The sequence below is a fragment of the Aphanomyces invadans genome (genome assembly GCF_000520115.1).
Source record: "Aphanomyces invadans strain NJM9701 unplaced genomic scaffold supercont1.16, whole genome shotgun sequence".
NCBI lineage: Eukaryota > Oomycota > Saprolegniomycetes > Saprolegniales > Verrucalvaceae > Aphanomyces > Aphanomyces invadans.
The window spans coordinates 270,308-291,949 of NW_008580161.1; the positions used below are offsets into that span (position 1 = coordinate 270,308).

Here is a 21,642-nt window from a genome sequence, read left to right on the forward strand (position 1 = left end):
TATGTCTTTTCATAGTCTCTGAAAGCGTGATATGACAATTTGTTCTGAAAAGAAAGTGAGAGGAAATTTGCAAAATCTCATTATTATGTGTGGAGCATCTCTAAAGGAGTGCCCTCGTTTCTTTCTCATATCAGTAGTTCATCGCAGTCACATAACGACTAGAGCTTGCCACTTTACTCCATAGGCGACGAAAGCGCCGCCGGCCGAACGATGAGGCGCGGTGACCTGTCATCATGCATCACGGGAAGAGCGAGCTGGTGTTGAACGCCACCAATCATGATATGAACATCGGTGCGTTTAAACAGTAGAGAATGCTGGTACATTACCTGTTTAAACAAATGATCGCGAGAATGGAGGTCTTTGTCAATTGACAAAGGACTGATGATGGTTTATGACGCGCATTGTTCACATCAGTAGCATGGGGTCTGTATTGCAAACTACGTTTCTTTCTACCAGAAGAGCCTAACGTTATTGCAAGAACTGAACCAGGGTGACTGGTCGGTGCATGTTTTCATGGAGCGGAACAAACATTCACCTCACGGAAAATCCCGTTGGCTACACCGAAATTCCATGAATGCGCTTAACCGATATTCCTTGAGGTTTAAACGTGAAATCAACGGTTGGACGAATCTGATTGGGCGGTGGACATTCTAGGGACATGTTAACTGTTGACCACATTGCAAAGGTCCAAGTCGGCGGATGGGCATCCGCGGGCTGACGTCGTACGTGGCGGCGCGCCAAGACGAGTGCGCCACGGAAGTAGAGGATCTGACAAATGTGACGCTCGGCGTTGACTTGGACTCGTTTTTGCACTTTGCATGCCGAGAGCTTGTGCACACAATCGATGCGCACTGGTTACTCCTTGGTGGAGACGCCCGCGCGTTGTACGTGTGGGTGCGCGCGTGGATGCGACCTCTGTTTGAACGAAAGATCCGCCTCAAGTTTGTGCGCGACCCACCAGGGATGCTCAATACGATCAAGGACGTCGCTCGCGGCCGGCGGAGAAGCGAAAAAATGGAGAAGTCCAAGAGCGTAGTGCAGGGACTGTACGCACCGCCCACACCATTGTCTCCACAAGGAATCGACGAGGTTTCACCGCTAGCGCCCACAGTGCCTTTGGATCTCGTCCAGTTGACCGAGGAAGCTGCGACCATCCTCATGGAAACCCAGGCGGTGTTTGCGTTTGCGCGCAAAGCATTGGTGAGTCTTCCTCTCTCTGACAGGTGCCTTTTCATGCCCGATGTAGGTCACGTGTCTACAACACGCTGGTTGCTCCATCGTAACGGCGCCTATCGAAGCAGATGAAACCCTCGGCGAACTGGTGCGGTCCAAGACCATCTTCGCCGCCGTCGCGCACGATTCGGACTACTTGATCATGCACAAAGTGCGGTACATTCCGTTTTCGTCGATCCAGGTGGATCCGACGTCCGGGTTTGTCCGGGCTACGGTCTTTGACTCGGACAAATTGGCTGCAGTGTCCGGGTTAGCGCCCGAAAAGCTCGTGGAGTGGGCGATTGTGTGCGGAAACGATTTTACGCCGTACGTGGACGTGCATTTCAACCTCGCAAAGGCGTTGCATTTGCCTGCGCTGCGGCAGTCGCAAGGCAGCTACGACGTCGCCGACGCCCTCGTGTGGTTGCAAGAGCACTTGGGCACGTCCAACTGGCTGGACGACCCTGAGTTCAAGGAGCTTTTGACCCACGACAACGATCTGCTCACGCACGTGTACGGGATTTACTGCTTCTACGGGGTTGGTGGCGCCGTGAAGAAGCGGTTTCCGACAGCTGTGCGGCACGCTGTCCTATCAACCGTGGAGTGGAAGCGCGCCCGGAAGCTGCTCGACAAGGCGATGCTGCCGTCATTTGCGATCGACGTGATGTTTGATCAACGTCGGTCGCTCAGTCATCGGTGGATGTTTGGTGACCTCACGTGGTGCCCGTTGCTGGCCGCGGCGCGCCAGGGCACATATGGCCTCCTCAGACAAACCAACGTCGAAGAATACGTGACATGTGTGTTAACGGGCAACCTCATCACACGACTTGTGACAGCCACCCCCAGCGACGTGGGTTTCGACACAAAGCATGCGAAATCCATTCGAGTCGACCATTTCCAGGCCATGGTACTGTCGTGGGTCGCCGTGGCACCGACCGTGCACACCGCGCTGGCGACCTGGAAACCCCCAAAGAAGCAGGTCGAATTGAAATTTGTCGGGTAAGAAACGACAACACCTCCGCTACGACACCCTTGTCATGCAATAACAACGTTTGTAGGTATGCGTTGGGCATGGTACTGGCAGCATCGGATACATTGAGCTACAACACGTGGACAACTCTCTTGCTGACGTCCGTCGTCAGCATTTGTATCCAAAAGGAATCGAGCCCTAGCATCGCATTTGTCCCGCCCGCGGGGCTGTCGCGGGAGGTCGTGGAGACGGCGTGCCGGTACTTGTCGTCGTTGGAGACGCTCTTTCACGTGTGCGACATCCTAAAGCTGCATACGGACGTCAATTGCCATGCGTTTTACTCTGCGTCGTTGTTTGCGTACTTTTTGAAGACCTCTCTCGTGTCCAAGACAACCGTGCAACGCATGGTGGCGGGTACGAACGAGCTCTCTCATGAAGTTTCCAAGCCTCATGCACTCGACATGGCCAGATCCAGCTCTAGCTTTGACGGAAGAGCAGGTACAGGCGTGCATGTGGAGCTTCCACACGCTGGTGGATTTGTTTGCCAAGGCGTTGCCGCCCACGACTGCCTCATCGTCGCTGTCGCCATCGATGGAGTTGCAGACGGACATCAACGGGAGTGTTGAGGGGACGCGTGATTTGTTAACGCCGGCCGTGATATTACTCAAGAATCCTACAATGGCCAAGAAAGGTGCCAAGAAGTTTGTTAAAAAGGCATCCCGTTCCACCGTTGCATTCCCGACAGAAAAGTTGCGTAAACCCACGGCCATCAACGCTACCGACTCGGACGGCAATTTGCATCCGTTCGAATGGGCAGTCGATGTGAGCCAAACACCGACCGAAAACGTGGCCCCGGCCCCAAAAGATCTCAAACAATTGATCTTTTCGTTGCCAGTGTTCAAGCACAAAGAAGAGATTCTCGACCACGTAGCGACGAACCCGCTGGTTGTGATTCAAGGGGAAACTGGTTGTGGGAAAAGTACGTCGGTGCCGCAATTTTTGCTGGACGCGAACGCCGAGACAGCCAATATTTACGTGACGCAGCCGCGGCGCGTCGCGGCCCTGACCCTGGCGGCCACCGTGGCGAGAATGCGGGGCGAGACGGTGAGGGCTCGTGATTCGCACGATGCTAGCATGGAGCTCTCTCTTATCCCCGACGCGGAGTAGGTTGGCTCTACGATCGGATACCGTGTGGGCCAAATGCAACACGACTCGGACAAGACTCAAATTACTTATGTGACGACGGGGTACATGCTGGAGCGATTGATTCACAACCCCGACAGCGTGAAGGGCGTGACACATTTGATTTTGGACGAAGCGCATGAGCGCAGCATGGACATGGATATGCTGCTCTTGATGGTTGCAACAAATTGGCGGTTGTTTCCAGCCCTGAAACTCGTCATTATGTCGGCGACGATGGATGCATCTATCTTTTTCAAGTATTTCAAACCGGTACGACTCTTGTTTATTTCGTTGGTAAGGCGGCGCATGACGCTGTGTTGCAGGTGCTGCCCGTCCCAATGCAGCACAGCGACGAATTGTTTGTCGGGTCGGCTCTCCACCCTGTCAAAACCGTCTTTCTTGAAGACATGAAGCGCATTCCTGGCCTCAAAGTTGGCAAACTGGCCGAAGCGCTCAACTCTTGGGACAAGTCGATGATGAACGATGTGGAAATGGCACGTCTCCACCGTTCAAATCGATTGCAATTGTCATGACCATTGACTGGCGCGTGCGTAGATGACCAAACAACTGCAGAAGGTGGTGACGGCGCAATTGGATTTGTGTGTCCAAGTGGCTCACACGATTGTGAAATCCCAAGGCGGCTCGGGCTGCATATTGATTTTTGTGTCGGGGCTGGCCGACATTCAGTACCTCCACGAGAAATTTGAGTCGTGGCCCATGATTCAGCTCTTTGTGCTGCACAGCGACATCGAAATGGACGACCAGGCCAAGGCGTTTAAGGTACGAACTCTCTTGATCGTTCGTGTGAGCGCTTCAATTTCACCCACACTCAGGACGTCCAAGGCAAGATGAAAATCATCCTGTCGACGAACATCGCCGAAAGCAGTGTGACGATTCCCGATGTCACGCACATCGTGAACACGGCGCTGGAAAAGCAAATTTTGATGGACAAGACGACCAAGTCGGAGGTTCTCGTGCGGATGTGGTGCTCGAAGGCGTCGGTAAAGCAGCGCTCGGGTGTGTATAATGGCCGTGATCCGTGCGACTCGATGGTGACTCACGAGGGAGTTGTTTACAGGTCGCGCCGGACGTATCCGCCCCGGCGTGGCGTTCCATTTGTTCACCAAGCGCTTTATGGAAACGTGCATGGACGAATACACGACCCCTGAGCTCCTGCGCAAGCCGCTGGACAAGGTCGTGCTCCAAATGAAAGCGCAGATGCAGCACATCGGCACGCCATCGGAGCTGCTTGCCCAGGCCGTGACTCCACCAGACGTGGCGAATATCGACATGGCGTACAAGATGCTGCACACGTTTTCCGCCGTGACATCGCCCCGCGAAGAGGACAGTATTACGTCGTTCGGACTCTTCTCTGTGCATTTCCCCCTGGACATTCGTCTCTGTCGCTTGCTCATGTACGGCTTGACGGCGTGGGAATGGGGCGTCGGGGTGGTGGAAGTCGTCCTCCTTGTTGCGGTGCTTGCGTCACCGGACCTACACCTCGCTCCGTCTCGCTTCCACATTGCGTCGTCGGAAATGTACATGCACGAGATGAAAGCAGTCTTGGCGGTGCGTTGTTCCTGGCGTCATGGTGGTCACAATTGTGTTTGAAACCCACTGAATTGCAGGCGAAGTTGGAGCTCCAAGAAGGCGACGTGCGCAGCGAACCGCTGGCTATCTGGAAACTCATGGTCCAGTGCCTCGCGTGTACGAACAAGGGCCAAGTGGTCGGACTTCTTAAAAAGTTCGCCATCTCGTTTCGCCGATTCCAAACGACGCTGGTGCTTGTGGGTACGAATGCTACGCATGACGGAAAGCAACTAACGTGTCGACGATGGACGGAACAGGGGAGTTATGTGTGCGGTTGATTCGGTTGGCAAAAAAGCCCCCCTACCGCGGCTTGCGTGCCTTACAACCCTCCATGGTGGCCCATCTCGAGCGCCTTCAAAAGTTTAGCGGACGTATGTACTCGTCCGAGCCTTGGACGTATGCCCACGCTCCGCTCCCGATGCTACGATTTTTGCTTGTACTCAACTACCACGACTGCCTCGTACGTCTTTCACTTTGTGTCGAGCGACAGATCTGCCGGTCATGCTGAGATTGATGCTTGATTTGCAGGCGCGAGGACGCTTGCCAGAGAAAAAAGGGAAAGGGGCCAAGGGAGGCAAGGCAAAAAAGGAGAAAATCCAAGGTCCATTGAGTGCGCAACTTGCGATTAAGGTCGATACCACGTGCCAGTGGGGACTGAAAATTCCCCCGGAACACTTCAAATACCTCGTGGAGCCGCTCACACTGGAGCCTGAAGTCCACCACGTGTCGAAGAATCCGAAAGGATTTGATCTGAAGGTTTCGCCTGGGTCGACGCCGTTTCCATTCAGCGTCTCACTGCTCTTTTTCCTTCGCGAAGGCCGCTTCCCCGTGGATTTACCCGTGTTGCCGCTGTGGTTACCGGCGCCGGGCGACCCCGATGCCCTCCGCATCCGCTTTAACGACTTGAATGTCGGTGGACTCATTCGATGGCAGCAAACCCCAAGTGAAAAGAACTTGATCGTGAGCGGACGCAGTGTGTTTGCCTTGCCGCAATTGAAGCTGGACAAAAAGATGATTGTCGGCGTTTTTGCCGAGCAGTTGCTCACGGGCGATGGGTCGACCCTCATGGGAGGATGCTGCACACTCTTGCCGCCACACGTGGACTCGTACTATCCAGTTGGTACGTTCCCGTTGGTCATTGTTTAGAAATGATGAAAGTGTGCACGGAGTTGATGGCCTCGTGCGCGGAAGCTCGCCGTAGCCGCGTTGAGCGTCGGATCATACAAGTTTTGACCTGATTTACCTTGTAGTGATGCTGATCACGACCAAATGCGATGTGTGGCTTTACATGGACGGCAGCCGCAAATTCTGGACGCAAGCCAAGATCGATGGGGTGAATTACGTGATTGAGGAGAGTCGCTGTGTGCCATTGCAGCCGACGTTGAAGATCATCAACACGGTGCGCACCGAGCTGTCGCGGGGCCTCGTCGACGCGCTGCTGACCACCGACAACAAGAAAGACGATGCGACGATCACAAGCTCGGACATGGATGCCCTTTTTGAGACGCGCCACAAGAAACTCAACGGCATGAAGTGGGTTCGCGTGACGCTTGACGTGACCAACGACGTCCCATTCCCCCCGTTTGATGTGGAATGATGTGGGCTTACCACACGAAGGGTGCGTGCGAAGCTGGCGCTGTCGTCGGCACATGCCGCTCTTCGATTCCAACTTTGACAAAGTCGTGTACGATAATCGAACGGTCAATGGAATAGGCTCGAGTCGTACTCTCGATGCACTGGGTTGTGAAAAGTGTTGAGAGATCGATGGATGTGCCCCTCAACCGACCACTCGCTGCCAAAAGTCGTGCGATAATTGCTCGTAATGCGATCTTTGAGCAGACCAACAAAAGTCGAGACAGTGACTGCTGGCGGGCAACCACCTTTCGCGACATCATTGTACTCGTTCTAGCAAGGAGCAAGCGTCCGCATCCTACAAGGACAAATGCTTCACAGTCGCCGCTGCCATCCCTGACCCACACTCCCTGAAAGTTTCATCGCATTTTAATTCGTGCCTAAGCATGGATGATGGCGGCCTCGAGCCCGTGTTGGCCACGTCGTGATCAAAGCTCACCGCGACCCCATGTTGCTTCGCTGGTACACTTCCTTTGCAACGCCTTTGGGCAAATACCCCTGTAACTTGGCTGCGTGTTCTTCCAGCAGCCGCCGCTTGGCCTCTTCGACAACGGCCTTCTTGAATGCGTCTTCGTCCGCCACGCGCGCCGCTTCGACCCGTTCCTTTTCGAGCTCGTGGCGGTACATGGCTTGTTTTTGCTGGTTCTGCGCCACGATGGCCTGCTTGTATTCCTCCTTCTGTTTGCGTCGAAAGATTTCGAGCTCCATCTCGCGCCGTTCCTCGGACGCAAACTTGCGCTTGAGGAACTCGTTGTACTCGTCTTCTTTGCGCTTCTGTTCCGCCAGCAACTGCGCCTTGAGTGCCTGCTGCTGGTCGTTGGACCGCATCATGTCCTACCAAACGCGTGAAATACCAGCATTCCAGGTCGCCACGAGGCGCAGTCGGATCGATCGAACCTCCTTGTCTGCTTGCTTCTTCTGCGCCCGCTCGCGCTCTTTCTGTCGCCGCGCTTCCAGCACTTCTTCTTCCCACAGCTCATCCCGCAGCCGCGCAAACTCTTCTTCTTCCTTCCGCTGGCGCTGAATTTCTGCTTCGACGGCCAAAAACATCTCTTCCTCGCGCTTCTTCTTCTCGGCCAACTTTTCCTTGATCCCGGCCTCGCGAAGCTACAGGCAAGTCATCGTTTGGTTCAATCGAGTGGCCTTCTCTCATGTGTCGGTCGAAATGATCCCAAGCCACACGGACGAGTCTCGATGCACACGCCATCACCGCATTCTCCACGCATATGCTTTCAAACGCATAATTACGGCAACAATTGTCGCCGCCAATTTGCCGAGTTGGAGACGTCGGGACACACATCACGCCGCGCACATGCAACACCCCGCGGTACGCGCAAACAGCGTACGAAAAAGAAGTTGGATGAGCTGAAGGATCAAATCGAATGCTTGGATGAGCGATACAGACATGGACAAGCAGTGTTCGCACAGCGCAATCGTTGAAGAAGGGGTGCGTGCGAGCAGTACCTCGACGTGCTTGCCATGCTGTAGAATTCGCAAATCTTCTTCCTTCTCGCGTCGAAGTTGATCTTCTTTCTCCTACACAGCCACGTTTATCCATCCGGTCGATGCTCCCGCCCCGCAACGCCGTAGTGAAGTTGTATACCTTGGCACGTTGGAGCTTGCAGTCGTCGATGAGCTTCTTCGTCTCCAAGACATACCTGCACTGTGTCGTGAAGCAAGCGCCGACAGGTATCAATGTCCTTACCGCTCGCGCTTTTCTTGCTCCCATCGATCTTCCTCCTCGATCTTCTTCATGATCGCGTCGACTTTTTGCTTGTCCAGCTCGGCCTCCCGCGCTGCTTCTTCGTGCAACTTGAGGCGGTCCATCATCTGCTGCTGGATACTCTGTTTGGACGCGACGGCCTCTACACGCTTGCCAAAGTCCTTGGCAGCCATGTCGACGAGCGATCGTTGTCGATCATACTCCATCTGTGCTTCAATGGCCTTTTCGCGGGCCTGTTCGATCTGGCTGAGTGTCTCTCGCTCGGCTTGCTGCACGGCACGCTCTTTGTTGACGTATGCGATTTTAAGCATGCTTTCGAGTTCGCGGAGCTCTTCGCTCGACTCGCAGATGCGTTGGATCTCGCGCTCTTTGCGCTCTTGCATGCGCCGCTCTTCTTCGAGCGCCTTGGCGATGAAATCGTTCTGCTCACGCGTCCTCTGGCTCCGGATGGCGTCGCGCTCGATAGCAATCGATCGCTCTTCCAACATGGCCTCGGCATTTCGCTGGAACGCTTGGTTATTGCGTCGTTTTGCCAGCACTCCAATGTCACTCTTGTTTGCCATCGTCTGCTGCTGGTTACTCGACGCATACCGTGTGAGTTCGGCGTTTTCTGCCTCCTTGGCCCGGCGGTCGGCCATCGTCTTCTCGACCTGGCGAGTTGTCATGCGCTGCATCATGGTGCGATGGCCCACGATACGACTGCTGCTGCTGCTGCTGCAACTTGTTGTCCGGCGTCCTCCGCGGCTTTCTGGTATTTTTAGGGCAGGGACGAATCGCAGACGTTTCACGAGTTTTCGAAACTCAACGTGTTTTTAAAATTCGTTCGAAACCATTTCAAACGTCTTGTAAACCCACACTTGAGAAGCTGGCTGGTGCTTGCGCAAAGCGGATTCGCGCAGAGCCAACCCCCCCCTCTTCGAACATCCCCCACACACGACCTGCCACGTTTCTTCATTGCGTACGAATCTCACCTTGGATGGATTGTCCTATTTTATAGCCCTCCAGTAACCCCCCATGGAATTTTGGACTTGCCAGGTGCACGCAGCAGGAATTCACGGCGGAACCCCTCCATGTAGTGTTCCCCCCCTTGTATGGCTTGTATGGATGTGCCACACAAACACTGACGTCGTTGTGTTGGGACGCTTTGGCAATAAATCGATGCAGGATGCGTAGCAAAAGCGATGGAAAGTTCCTCGCAATAACGTCGCGTTGCGACTGGGAGTCTAGGCAGGAGGGGTGCATCCGCGGGCACCCCGTCAGGATCTTTGCCCAGGGCGAGAGATTTGGTGGATGTTGCCACGAACACAGTAGTTCCATTGGGATCAAAACGTTTTGAAAACAGCGATTGGATTGGCTAAAAAAGTTGATCGTGGCGTAAATTCCGCCACCAATCAATCGAATCCGACACCACGACAACCAACTCGTGCAATCCAGTCGAAGATGGTGCTCGAGGTCGCCGCCGTCGACCGCTTCTTTTGCGGTGTGATGGAGCTGATCCCGCCGGCCCACTACTTTCCTACTGAGCCAGAGGACAACTTTAAGCAGAGCGTCAACAAAAAGTATCACAAGAACGTCAAGGCGCTCGCGGCTGCCGTCGACGACGACCTCGTCGACTCGAAACACGTTGGCAAGCGGCTCAAGTTCAACCCCAAGCTCCAGCTGACCAACGAAGCGCAGCAGGTCCATGAAAAGGAAAAGGAGGCGAAGCAAGTCGCCGCAGCAACGCAGGAACAGGACGACGACAATGCCGATGATGAAACGGACCTCACCGGACTCGACGGCCTTCGCAAGCGACTCGCCAAGCGCATTGAAACGATGCGCGTCAAGCGACAGTCGGCCAAAGAGCACAAGAAGCCGTCCAAGAAGGAACACAGCACCAATGGTAGGCACCTCCGCTTCCTGGTTCCTTCGCTCCGATCTTATTGTCCCCCCTCTCTCGTCATGCGTCCGCACGTCCTCACTCACGTGTCCTTGACGTTGTAGACAAGGCCGCACCAACAAAGAAGCGGAAGCCGCCGACATTGCAAGATAAGTCGCAGCACAAGAAGGCCAAGGTAAATGAAGCTGTCAACGCTGCAGCCGAAAGCTCGGGAACCCCTGCATCGAACACGACCGACACGGCGATTGCCACTAAATCCGTGGAAGAGAGCATTTCATACGGCAGTTTGTTGGTCGGAAAGGAGAAGAAGGAAGAGGCGAAGACCCGCAATGGACGAAGTCTGGCCAATATTCAGAACCTGCTAAAGAAGGCCGAAGCGAAGAAGGCGCGCATGGAGGAGCTCAAAAAGACGGAGGAAGGGCGAGCAGTTGTTGCCGCCAAGGGATGGGAGAAAGCGCTCAAGCAAGCACAGGGCGACAAAGTGCTGGACGACCCCAAGCTGCTGCGCAACAAGCTCAAGAAGAAGCTGAAGCAAAAAGACAAGAGCTCCAAGGAATGGTAGGTCGGGTCGTGTGCAGGAGCGGTGCAGGCTCATGCTGGTGCTCAGGAAACAACGTGTGTCGACGGAAAAGAAGGCAATGAAAGAACGAGCCAAGACCAAGGCGACGAACGCTCGCACGGGCAAGAAAGTGCTCCGAGCCAAGGCAGCCGAGGCCCGCGCACAGAAGATTGCGGCCGGCAAGCCAAAGCAGAACGTAAAGCTCCTTCAATCATCGTGTTTGAGGTCTGACGATGACGTGTGTAGCGAGCGGGGTTCGAGGGCAAGAAGGGCGAAGCGTTCTTGAATGCCAAGAAATAGTGAATGTAGAACCATTTAACGAGAAAACGTGTCGACGAAAATGCTCGTGGGTCGCCACCCTCCAGCTTGCGTGCTGTCTGCGCTACGGGCCGGACCAAGTCCACCCTGGTTGTCCTGTCTGTTCCATTAATCTCGCTGCGCGACCACGTTGCTCGAGTATGCATTTGTCTGGTCGTGCGGACCACTGGCTAGGATGGTGCTGACCCCGACGAACTTGGAAGAGATCAACACAAGGACGACGTATATGGAAGAACACATGTTAACTTATGAAGTGGTGAACACATGTGGGACGCGGCAGGAGTCGCACACAAGATGATACATGCCGACGAGTTGTCGTCGGAGAGAGGTGATTTTCTTTATGGAATCGATCGAGGGTGAACATTATTGTATCACACATCCTCCGCCACCTTGCGCCGCGGCCTGCCACACATTTGGCGACTCATTGTCGCCCAAGAAGGGGTCGGGTGTCGTGTTGCAGTACTCGGAGACTCTATCCAGCGCACACGTGAGCACGCAAATGAGTCGATCCGTACGTACTTTTTCGCGGCTTCTGACGTCGTGATGGCCGCTTCGAGGGCCTTGAGGTCCAACTCCAACCGTTCGATCTCGTCCGTGAGCTTCTTTACCTGCGCGTCGGCCATCTTCTACCACCCGGCGGCTGCACTTGCCTCTTCTTTATCGCGAATGAGAACCCCAACCGACACCGGAAGTTTCGGCGATCTATTTCCGCTCGCCACCTTACGAAACGCACGTGTCGAAACCACTCGATTTCATATATGATTGGATGAAATCATCGGATACAGCCAATCCGATGCCGTTGATTTTGCAAAAATACACTATTTCAGGGTTGACCCATAGATTCACACTATTTTCAGGTAGTCCTTTGCGTCAGTTACGATCGAAGGGGCGGCGAGTCGGAAGCGGCGCTTTTTTCGACATGAGAGAGCACATCGCCCCAGGAGCTCATAGATGGCATATAGCAGCAAGAGACGATGGAGGAGCATGAGGTGCGGTGGTCGTCCATGTGTGTTCACCGGCATATCATGCAAGAGATTCCGTCCATGTTGCACAAGGTCCACAGTGGCGGCGTGTCATGGTAGGCGCAAGCATAGCCCGTGCCATGGAGAACGAGAAAAGTGGCATTCATGCATGGACTTGAGCTATGGGATCCCCTGGAGCTCTCGAATGATGAGAAGGATTCGAGGCGGAATCCCTTGTACGCACGCCTAGTAATCACGTAGTCTATGTACCACCAAGGTGCTGCACGGATGCGCGAACTGGAAGATTGCCTCAGTTGATGCCGTTGGCTCCAACGATGCTCTCGCGCCACCATGGTGTTCCAGAATTCCTGTTAAAGTTGAAGCTATACATGTATGCGTGCACTGAAGCAAGATTCATACGTAGACATCCCAAGTAAAATCTCCGCCGTCAACGCGGACGTGTACACAATCCACGAGTGTGTTGCGATCCTCTGCGTGATTCAAACGTCACTTTATCTGTTGCTTGGTCGTGTAGGGGTTGCGTGCGCGCCCCGGCACACGCAAGTTGGTTGCGAGCCAAAAGGAGAAGCACTGGCCAACGCCTTCCATCACTTGAGCACAATCTCGTGGCTTCACGAGGGGAGTATACTGGCATTTAGCGCCACACCATTCGTTACAAGATCGAATCGCACGGACATTTGGTTCAGAGCATCGTACAATTACAGCAAGACCATGGCTCAATTGGACAACGAGGGCATATGACGCAGGTATATTTTTTGGCGAACGAAACACTGACTGGCGCAACGACGGGCACGCCACGTCTTACACGGTGAACGATTTGGAAGCTTTCATCACGTTCTTCGAGTCGAGGCGGACGGACGGGGTGGAGAACTGCACTGTCACGGACCACGACGAGCTCTTGGACTGCACTGTGGCCGTGTCGACGGCAAATTTGTTTTTGAATTTTGCCACTTCCTTGCCGTTGTTGAACCACGAGACGGTATACTTTTCGGCAGCGGCGAGGGCTGGATTGGACTGGACAAACGGGTCCGTGGGGACGCGCAACTGAGCAAGCGGGATCAGTTGCAGCGCGACCTTTTTCCCCGTCACGGCCACGTTGTCGATGAACGACACGCGGCTGAGGAACTGCTGCCACATGTTCTCTTGGCACGGACTGCAAAAGTGCGTCGACGTCATGTTTCGCATCAAACACTTTTCGTTGTTGGGGCGCACAGTCTTGACCTTGTTGATGTCGTACGTTGGGTAGATACCAATGTACTCGTTGTCTTGGTGGTACTCGTTCTCGCCAGCGTACTCGGAGATCTCGGCATTGCACAGCTGCTTGATGATGGGACCCGAGAAGGATCCGCCAGCTTTGACCACGAGCTTGTGCGCGCCGGCCGAGAACCCCGTGTTGCTGGTCCACGTGTAAAACGTGCGGTCCTTGAGGCCCTGCGTCTTCCACGCGAGCGGTTTGCCGTCCAGCGTCACCGACAGCGAATCCTGCGTATCGGCGCCCGACACGGATAGGATGATGTACCATCGCTTGAACCCGCCCGTCGACTTGAAGTCCATAGTGTACGCGCCGTTCTTGAGGTCGTACCAAATGTGCTTTTGGTACAGCTGGGCCCACTTTTGCTCGGTCAGCTTGTTTGGTTCGGTAAGCCAGTGCTTCCACGTGATGGCCGACGCCGACTGCGCCGAGTTGGCGCCGCTGTACACTTGGCCGCCGTCGTATTCTTCGCCGACTTTGCCAAAGTTGTGGCCCATCTCGTGGCGCAGCACCATCGTCCCTGACGTCGGCGACCGCGTTGAAATGACAAATTCGCCACCCAATCCCCCATAAAAGTCGTCGTTCGCGATCAACGAAGGAAAGTCGCATGCGTTTGTCCCGGTCTGCGCGCACACACTGCGCGCAACGGTCGGCTTGCTCGTGTACACAGCGCGCAGCTCGGTGCCGTCCCGGTACAAACCAAACGCGGTGTCACGAGGCTTGCCACCGACACCAATGCCCGACTGGGCGGACGGCACGAACGATGCCCAGATGTTAAACAACGGCAGGTACTGGGCGAACGTGTCGCCCGTGAACATGTCGTTGGTCAAGCGCTTCATGTCACCAAAGAACTTGGATTCCTCGGCGGCGGTGTACCCATCGCCCATGAAAACCACGTCGATGCGGTTCTTCGGGTCGCCCGAGTCGACAATCTTACGGATCGACGCGGCTTGGACCGCCGCTTCTCGGAGGTTCTTGCTCTGGACACCGTTTGGGCACAGTTCGGCGACTCGGGCTTCGACGGCGGCTTCGCTTCCCCCCAGTACCTCGATAAAGAGTTCCGTTCCGAGCGGCTCGGCCGCTTGGACTTCCTCCAGGGACGCTTTGTTCTGACGAGGCGTGACTTCGTCGAGGGTATCGTTGGGACCTTCGATCCCACGGTGGAGCTGCGTGACCCCCAGCGGCTTGATCACTTCACACGACCCGTGGGCGGCATTGGACAACACCTTGAGCGAATACGTCGCGTCTTGGGCTGCGACGGACGCGACCGCAACAACAGCGAGGAACAGCTTCATGCTTGGAAGGAAATGAAACAATGGGGGCTTTGTTCCACCCACACTTGGGTCTTGTTCGTGGCGCATCGTACTACTGACCAGCACCCCCACCTCTTCATCTGACTTTCCTACTCAGAGGGCGTCCGTCACCCAGAACCGGTACGTACACTGCGCACGGCATCGTGAGCCACACAGGCCTCGAACCGTGCACCACGTCACGAACGCAGGACCTTGTCCCTATACCTCACCGCATCCATTGCAAGTTGGTACAGAGCGGCAGGAATGTAGGCGACCCCACACCGGCCGACCAAACATGTACAGTTGCCAGTCGTTGGTTTGTTGCGGAGGCACCCATACCACACCCTATACCGTGCTTCGTTTGCAACATGACGAGCGCCTGGGGTCCGTCGTGCAGGATCTGAGTTCGGGGGCTTCGCCTAACTCAGCCGTGCGCGTCTTGGTCTTGCCGTAGCCAAGAGAAATGGTGGTTCTAACTGATATGTCCAGTGCGTGCATGGCTCTGGTCAAGAGGCCACCGAAGGATGCTTTGGAGATATTGCCCTAAGACGAATGCTCGTCAACTTCGGCATACTATGTTGCGGACGACCTTGCCATCCTTCGAGAAAGAAATTCGTTTTTTTTTTTCAAAAATTCCACGAGGTCCATCATGAGTCGAATGGACGACACATCCATTCTGTCGTCTTTGCCTCACCGTCAACGACAGTCTCGATTGACGACGTCCTTTGGTTTCGTTGCGAGATTATGGCAAACATGGACAAAGATTTCGATTTTGATAGAACGTTGAGGTGCATCGCACACGTCAACAGCTCCTCGACCGACGTGGGAGATATGTCATGTCCTGTGTGCGCAAAATCTCCCCGTAGACATGGACGCAAGAATCCGTTTGTCAATGCATGTGACGTCCAGACAATATCCATGTTGCATCATTTGAATCATGTCCATTTGATCCGTGCAATATGCAGTGCATGTCACCCAAGAATCTATTGAAGCAGGAATTCGTAGTACTTTCTCATAAATTCGGGATAAACTAGTAGTACAGTGATCCAGAGCGTTTGCACACTGGTATAAATTTATACCCCGTGAAAAGTAACTTGATATAAAGTTCTTGGGGGCCTTTGACATGGTTGTATTCGAATTGTGTTACGTCAACTACGATTCGGAACTGTTGGGCCCACACCAGAATCGTATCTTTTGTCGCCCCTGAGGATCAAACTGTCCACACCAACGCCAGCTTTGGCCATTCAATTCAGCGTGTGCTCCACTGACTGATGCATCTATCCAGTTGCCTTTAAAAATCAATTTTTGTGTTTTCTTTGTACCGTTGTCATCCTGGAAGAGTTTATATTTGGATAAAAGTACAAACGTTGCGGGATCACTTGTACTTCAAAGAACATACTACTAGTAGTATTAAACTTGAATGCGCAACTTACGAGAAATACGTGGGAGAAATCTTGAGCGATCTTGAAGCGTCACACTAATCGTGCTTTTGCAATGTTTACGCCTCAGCGACCAAAGACGTCTGGAAGAGGGGATGTTGCTCAACGAGAACCTAAACAAGCCCGGCCAGCCACGACACCGAGCGTGTCTGGATGGGTCGCGAGTGTTGATCGCGAGAACAAAGACTACGCTTGCTTTGGTAAGGTAGTTCCTGCCAAAATCGCCGCCCGTCATAGTCTCTGGTACAGTCGAGTACTTTGAGACGCAGCTAGAACACGCCATCAGGTCGTCCGAGCACCAAGGCAACCCGAATGGGTTTCGTACCTCTGTTGGTTTCGAGCTGCTGGGTACGTCGTCGTCGGTGTGCTCCATGTCGCAATGGGGCCATTGATGCGCCCCACGTATAGATATGATCGGTCGGCAATTCAATCGCTACGACAACTTACTTCGCACTATCGTCCGCGAGTGCGAAAAAAGCGTCTACGTCAACCCCGATGCACTGCGCACGCAACGAGGAACGCCGCTCAAGGCCAGTGATTACTTTGCGCTGCAGCCGTACTTCGTCGAGCTGCATGTACAGCGAACAGCCCAACAAGCGGTAGACAATGACATGTATGTCACGTCGACTATACATCGTCCATGACGTCGAATCTAGCGCCAAGTTGGACGGGCGGCACCAGTTTATGATGGGGCAACTCTCCACGAAAGAAAACGTTCTCGAAAGAACCTCGCAGCGCTGGGCCCGAACGATCTTGTTGCAGGTACAGATGGTCACTCGGCATCAAACACAGATTACGACAGACCGCGAATTTTGCCCACCAGGCCTTTCGAACGTGGAATCGAATCACGCAAGCAAAGCTAAAAGTGCGCGCTTCGATGCACAAAGCCATGGCTCGCTGGAAGAAACGGTAAGTCACATGTCGACCCAAGCGAGTCTCAAGTGGCTTTTAACTATGAATCAGGCACTGTACGATTCTCCTTCGGGCATGGCGGCAGGCTGTGGTGTCGGAAAAGCAGACCGCCGCAAGAAAGCGGCTATCTACCCTCACCAACAACGCAGGCGATTGCAAAGAGTCGCAGCTTCGGCTGGAAGGATCAATCAAGCAGCTTCGCGACGACATTGCGAACCTCAAGGGCTCCATTGAAAGCCACACGCTGACGCAAGATCGTCTCCGCTTCACATTTGCCGACTGTACGACAAACACCAACAATCACCTCGACACGAAGTTACATGAGGTATCTGTTTTATAGTAAAGGAACAAATATGGCACAGCCAAGAACGACAGCTTCAAACCTTGTCGAACGAGTGGGGCCGTTTGTGCATGGCTCTCGTCGATGCCGAAATCACGTACTTGAGCTACATGCTCGCAGCAGTCGACCTGAAAGACTATTGCGAGCCCACGATGATGCTTCGACCGCGAGAAGACAAACTGGAGTTACTGCGCGCCCCCGAAGACGTGATTGTGCTGCGGTGGGCTAGCTGTATGTTTCACCGTCACATCCAGTACAACGAAGACCGCGGGAGTGGAGCGAGCAAGGGAACGTCGTCGAAAACGTCGTCGTTGAATGCCGCTGCCACGTCTGACGCGGAATACTCTCGAGTTCAAAACTTTACGTCCGATCTAAAGGTATCACTCTGCCACTCGTGCTTCATGGCCACACACGATAGTGGACACATGATGTAGGGAATGCTCGTGCTGGGATCAATCTTGCGCGTGATCAATCGATCGGTGAATCAATTACCCCACGCACACTCCGCCGTCAGCGACGATTCGGCCAAGGAGTGGTCTCCAGAACAAATCCTCCACTACTTGCGCGTGCTGCGGTGCCCAGACTACCTCGTGCAGCACCTCGAAGCCCACCTCGATGTAAGACCTGTGTGCTTTTTGACATGGTTGTGGAAGTGTGATGATGGGAGCTGCGGTGGTTGCTGCAGAATCCGTCGGCCGATATCATGTACTGCGTGCTAAGCTATCTCTGTTGCGAATACACGTGCATGGTTCCTGCAGTCTGCCCATGGCAAGAAGCGCTGCAGTCGCTGCACGACGCCAAAGCGGCATGGGACAACGTTCGCAAGGTACGACATGATCTTTCCTCTCGATATCATGGCACTATGGGAAGTATGGCGGCACGATGTCGCATGCTTTCATCTGCTTGCGTTTTCATGCTCTCATTCGACGTGCACAGGGCTGGTCGGAACTCGATACTCCGTTCGACGTGACCAAGCTGGACCGATTTGAGCCCGACTCGACCCATGTAACCGTGGTGGCTGTGGCCAAGGAGTCGTTGCAAAACGCTGTGCAAATGGTACAATATGGTAATGGGTCAAGCGTTCGTGTGTAGTTCGGCACATTTTCTGAGCTGTGTGGCGTAGCGTGTGCCGCCCGCGCAGCCAACATGCAACTATGGTCGTGCGTCCAGAAACGCGTGCATGTAAAAGCGATCGAGACAATCCTCCATCGGGCACGCGTCGGCCTTCCCTTCCAAATGATGAACCGGCGCGAGGCTAGAGAGCGCGCCATGTATACCAACGTGAGCATCTCCAAGTTGTCCAAGATCTTGGACGTCGATGCGTCGGCCGAAGCTTCCAAGTTGGAGGCGATCTTGTCCGATCAGTATGGTACTGTTTGATCCCAACCTCGCTCTGAGCTTGCCTGATTTGTCGATCTGACGAAGTTTGACCGTATCGTGCTTTTCCAGAGGACGTCCAGCGCATCTTCAAGTATTACGCTGCGAGTGACGTCGGCGATGCTTGCAGCATGTCCCTGGATGAGTTCCACCGCTTTCTCAAAGACTGCAAGTTGTTAGCCAAACCGCTTGGCCTTGCCTATGTGAAGAAGATCTTTAACGAGATCAACGAAGTCGACGAATCGACGGCTCTGGAGGAAGATGCTGCCGAGAACGACGACAGCGAAGAGGTGGTGTGTCGAGATGGCGGCACGCATCCGTCTGACGCAAGTCGCGGTTTTTTAATGCAGGGGGAACTCGAATTTGGCCCGACCGAATTCGTCGAGGCGATTGTTTGTGTGGCCGACAAGCGGCTCGGCACCCACAAAGGTAAGTTTGGCTGCACGCTGCTTGCTTTAAACTAGTTTCGGGGATGGTGGCCAGGGCTGAGTCTAAGCCAGCGCGTGAAGAAGTGTCTGGTCGAATACGTCCTAGCAAACGCGTGTCGATCGTCCACGGATGCCTTTCGCCATCGCATGAATACGACTGAGTGCAAGACTGTCTTCCATACGTACCAGGGAAAGCTCGAGCACATTTACCGACGATATGCCGCCCAATCGAGCAGCCTCAACGCGCACGACTTTATTTCGCTCCTGGAGGTACCCCTCACATTCGTTTGCGCCGCAGCATTGATGACCCAACTGACGTGGTCGCCAGGCCCACGACTTGTTTACTGACGTGCTGACGGTGGCCGATGTTAAGCACGTATTGTTCAAGATCCAGCAGGAAAGCGACGATGCATCCGATGCGGGGGCCGGTGCCATCCCCAGTCAGGACTTGGAGGTACGTACAGCTCCAGCTACCGTGGATGCGCGCGATGGAGGTATAAACAAGTTGGCTGTGGTGTGTTGCTGTAGCTGACGTTCACGGAATTCTGCGAAGTACGACTGCCCCACCAGCCAAGCCGCTGAGTACAATTGTAGGCACTGGGGGCAATTGCGTTGTATTTGAACCCAGATATCTTTGTGCCAATACACAGTCGAGTCGACGACTTTATGGCCAAACTCGTCAAGGTTGTCGACGCAGGAACCAAGGAATAAAGTGCATGGGCAAGCCTAGACAAACGCCCACTGTCACCACTATCCCACCGACGTATTGCGGAGTTGCCACGCGAAGTTTGGACTTGCGATGTGGCTTGTATCTACGGTAAGAAGTCGAAATGATTCGTTTATGCATTTCCACTCAAACACGTCGCACGATGCAGACAGTTTGATTGGGTCAGCTCGACTCACCAGAACCGCGTAAATTCAATTCAACGTCAGCCCTTTGAGTTCATATAGCTTGCAATGTTGTATGCATACCGACGCTGTCACGGCAGGTCGTGGTACTCATCCACATGCCATTAGGTTAGCATCATCCCATGCTGCGCCGGCACGATTTGCAAAAAATGGTAGCACTGTTGCTTTTACCTCTCTTGAATTCGCTGGACGACGTCGAGGTCATGCTCGAGTCTCTCGACTCGACTGCGAACGAAGAGCGCCATGAATGCCTCGGAAGGAAAGCGCAGCTTCGAACAAACCAGTATATTCGCTCTGTCACGCCGCCGTATATTGAAGTAGTTGCACGGGGGCGTCCGTAGCTAGAAGCGCATTCCCCTCTAAGAGGACGAAGGAAACATGCACAACGCATGCTTGCATCTGTTGACTCAAATGCTGTTCAACATTTAGTTGTCCACAAGCAGTTCTGTCAGATCACAATTTTGATTGGTCAACGAGCTTTCAAAATGCCACATTGAATTTTACGAAAATGAATCGGGAAAAAACTCGCAAGCGTTGTACTCGCGAGTATTTTTGAAGTTTGTGTGTTCATGTGCACGCTCCGAGTGCTTGAAAATTATGCGTGGATGATGGATGATACACATCTAATTCCGAAATGAGGACACTGATTGGCCAACACATAATGTAAAAATTGCAATTGTTATTCTTGACCAGGGCCTCTGCGAATTGAAATGACCAGTACCCTTGCTTTGCAAGCAAGGGCGGTCCGAGGATAACCACAGCGACATTTGGCGTAGTGATATGGGTAAGCAAGCGAAAGGTTAGCAGACCTTGTCAAAGTATCATGTCACTAGTATTTGATACATATGACCGAGCATGTCACAATATTTGGACAAAACTCGTACGCAGTATTTTTGCTGCTGTCCATGACCCCCGAGGGGTGTTAGTGCACATTGTTGAAGTATTTCTTACGGTCATTCCCAAAGCAATTCGGTGAAAATATGCAATTCTCCTAATGGGAGGACTGGTGCCACTGCGGGACACGAACCCGGGCCATCGGATGAACAGCCAGCGCAAAACCGTTTAGCCTATAAGTGACCTTGCAAACAACCTGATTTTTCATCTATACCTCAATGTCAGGACTACACCACTGCCCATTCGAAGTGGTCAAACCAGCAATCAATGTGGTACCGAAAATTAAAAATATTCGAACGTCGAAGTACATCTAGAAACATTTTCATTCAATGTGGTTTACACTTATTGTTAATCAATGCGGCCAACCTGTAATATCGAATTCGATCAAAACATGTATTGACAAAGGTTTTGCTTTTGGTGTGCGCGCCAAACTCATACACAATCAAAGATGCCAACAGAGGCCGAGAAAATCGTGTCTTGAGAGCGATACTTGACCGAAAAGAATGGAAAAAGGGCCTTTTACAATGGAGTCGCCTTGACGACAGCTCAATGTGTGATTCATGAGTCGACTGGCACCATTCCAGTCGACTCAGCTGGGGTGAAGCGCGCGCGTTGCTGATCAAGTTGTCACCAGAAATCGCCTCACGTCGTTGCACTGTCTAGTGTCCGTCCATGCAGCTAGTCGACTGGAGAACATGCACAATGGAGAGTAACCTTTGTCAATACAAGTTTTGATCGAATTCGATATTAC

At 53.5% G+C, this 21,642-nt stretch overlaps 6 protein-coding genes across 6 annotated transcripts; 3 read left to right on the forward strand and 3 right to left on the reverse strand.

Moving 5' to 3' along the window:
• The first annotated feature begins 680 nt into the window (after nucleotides 1-680).
• H310_08069 (hypothetical protein) lies at nucleotides 681-6,799 on the forward strand. The gene is made up of 13 exons (XM_008873689.1): nucleotides 681-1,200; nucleotides 1,247-2,211; nucleotides 2,271-2,596; nucleotides 2,652-3,286; nucleotides 3,350-3,634; nucleotides 3,688-3,858; nucleotides 3,920-4,144; nucleotides 4,198-4,381; nucleotides 4,443-4,933; nucleotides 4,993-5,155; nucleotides 5,212-5,414; nucleotides 5,483-6,074; nucleotides 6,205-6,799. Exons 1-13 carry the CDS (start codon nucleotides 700-702, stop codon nucleotides 6,549-6,551), a joined length of 5,088 nt encoding a protein of 1,695 aa, XP_008871911.1. The 5' UTR covers nucleotides 681-699; the 3' UTR covers nucleotides 6,552-6,799.
• Nucleotides 6,800-6,839: 40 nt separating this feature from the next.
• H310_08070 (hypothetical protein) lies at nucleotides 6,840-9,097 on the reverse strand. Its single transcript, XM_008873690.1, has 5 exons — nucleotides 8,292-9,097; nucleotides 8,190-8,244; nucleotides 8,051-8,122; nucleotides 7,484-7,693; nucleotides 6,840-7,420 (listed from the first exon to the last, which is right to left on the reverse strand). Exons 1-5 carry the CDS (start codon nucleotides 8,984-8,986, stop codon nucleotides 7,022-7,024), a joined length of 1,431 nt encoding a protein of 476 aa, XP_008871912.1. The 5' UTR covers nucleotides 8,987-9,097; the 3' UTR covers nucleotides 6,840-7,021.
• A 611-nt stretch (nucleotides 9,098-9,708) lies between these two features.
• H310_08071 (hypothetical protein) lies at nucleotides 9,709-11,111 on the forward strand. The gene is made up of 4 exons (XM_008873691.1): nucleotides 9,709-10,191; nucleotides 10,293-10,746; nucleotides 10,796-10,943; nucleotides 10,994-11,111. The coding sequence occupies exons 1-4, from the start codon at nucleotides 9,750-9,752 to the stop codon at nucleotides 11,045-11,047; spliced, it is 1,098 nt and encodes a 365-aa protein (XP_008871913.1). The 5' UTR covers nucleotides 9,709-9,749; the 3' UTR covers nucleotides 11,048-11,111.
• Nucleotides 11,112-11,288: 177 nt separating this feature from the next.
• Nucleotides 11,289-11,782, reverse strand: H310_08072 (hypothetical protein). Its single transcript, XM_008873692.1, has 2 exons — nucleotides 11,585-11,782; nucleotides 11,289-11,537 (listed from the first exon to the last, which is right to left on the reverse strand). Exons 1-2 carry the CDS (start codon nucleotides 11,686-11,688, stop codon nucleotides 11,429-11,431), a joined length of 213 nt encoding a protein of 70 aa, XP_008871914.1. The 5' UTR covers nucleotides 11,689-11,782; the 3' UTR covers nucleotides 11,289-11,428.
• Nucleotides 11,783-12,777: 995 nt separating this feature from the next.
• H310_08073 (hypothetical protein) lies at nucleotides 12,778-14,595 on the reverse strand (the record flags this gene model as incomplete). Its single annotated transcript, XM_008873693.1, has 1 exon — nucleotides 12,778-14,595. The coding sequence occupies one exon, from the start codon at nucleotides 14,593-14,595 to the stop codon at nucleotides 12,850-12,852; it is 1,746 nt and encodes a 581-aa protein (XP_008871915.1). The 3' UTR covers nucleotides 12,778-12,849.
• Nucleotides 14,596-16,083: 1,488 nt separating this feature from the next.
• Nucleotides 16,084-19,031, forward strand: H310_08074 (hypothetical protein). The gene is made up of 12 exons (XM_008873694.1): nucleotides 16,084-16,231; nucleotides 16,281-16,379; nucleotides 16,440-16,644; nucleotides 16,688-16,793; nucleotides 16,855-16,940; nucleotides 16,995-17,224; nucleotides 17,284-17,660; nucleotides 17,718-17,900; nucleotides 17,969-18,109; nucleotides 18,220-18,349; nucleotides 18,407-18,647; nucleotides 18,733-19,031. The coding sequence occupies exons 1-12, from the start codon at nucleotides 16,087-16,089 to the stop codon at nucleotides 18,770-18,772; spliced, it is 1,983 nt and encodes a 660-aa protein (XP_008871916.1). The 5' UTR covers nucleotides 16,084-16,086; the 3' UTR covers nucleotides 18,773-19,031.
• Nucleotides 19,032-21,642: the final 2,611 nt, after the last annotated feature.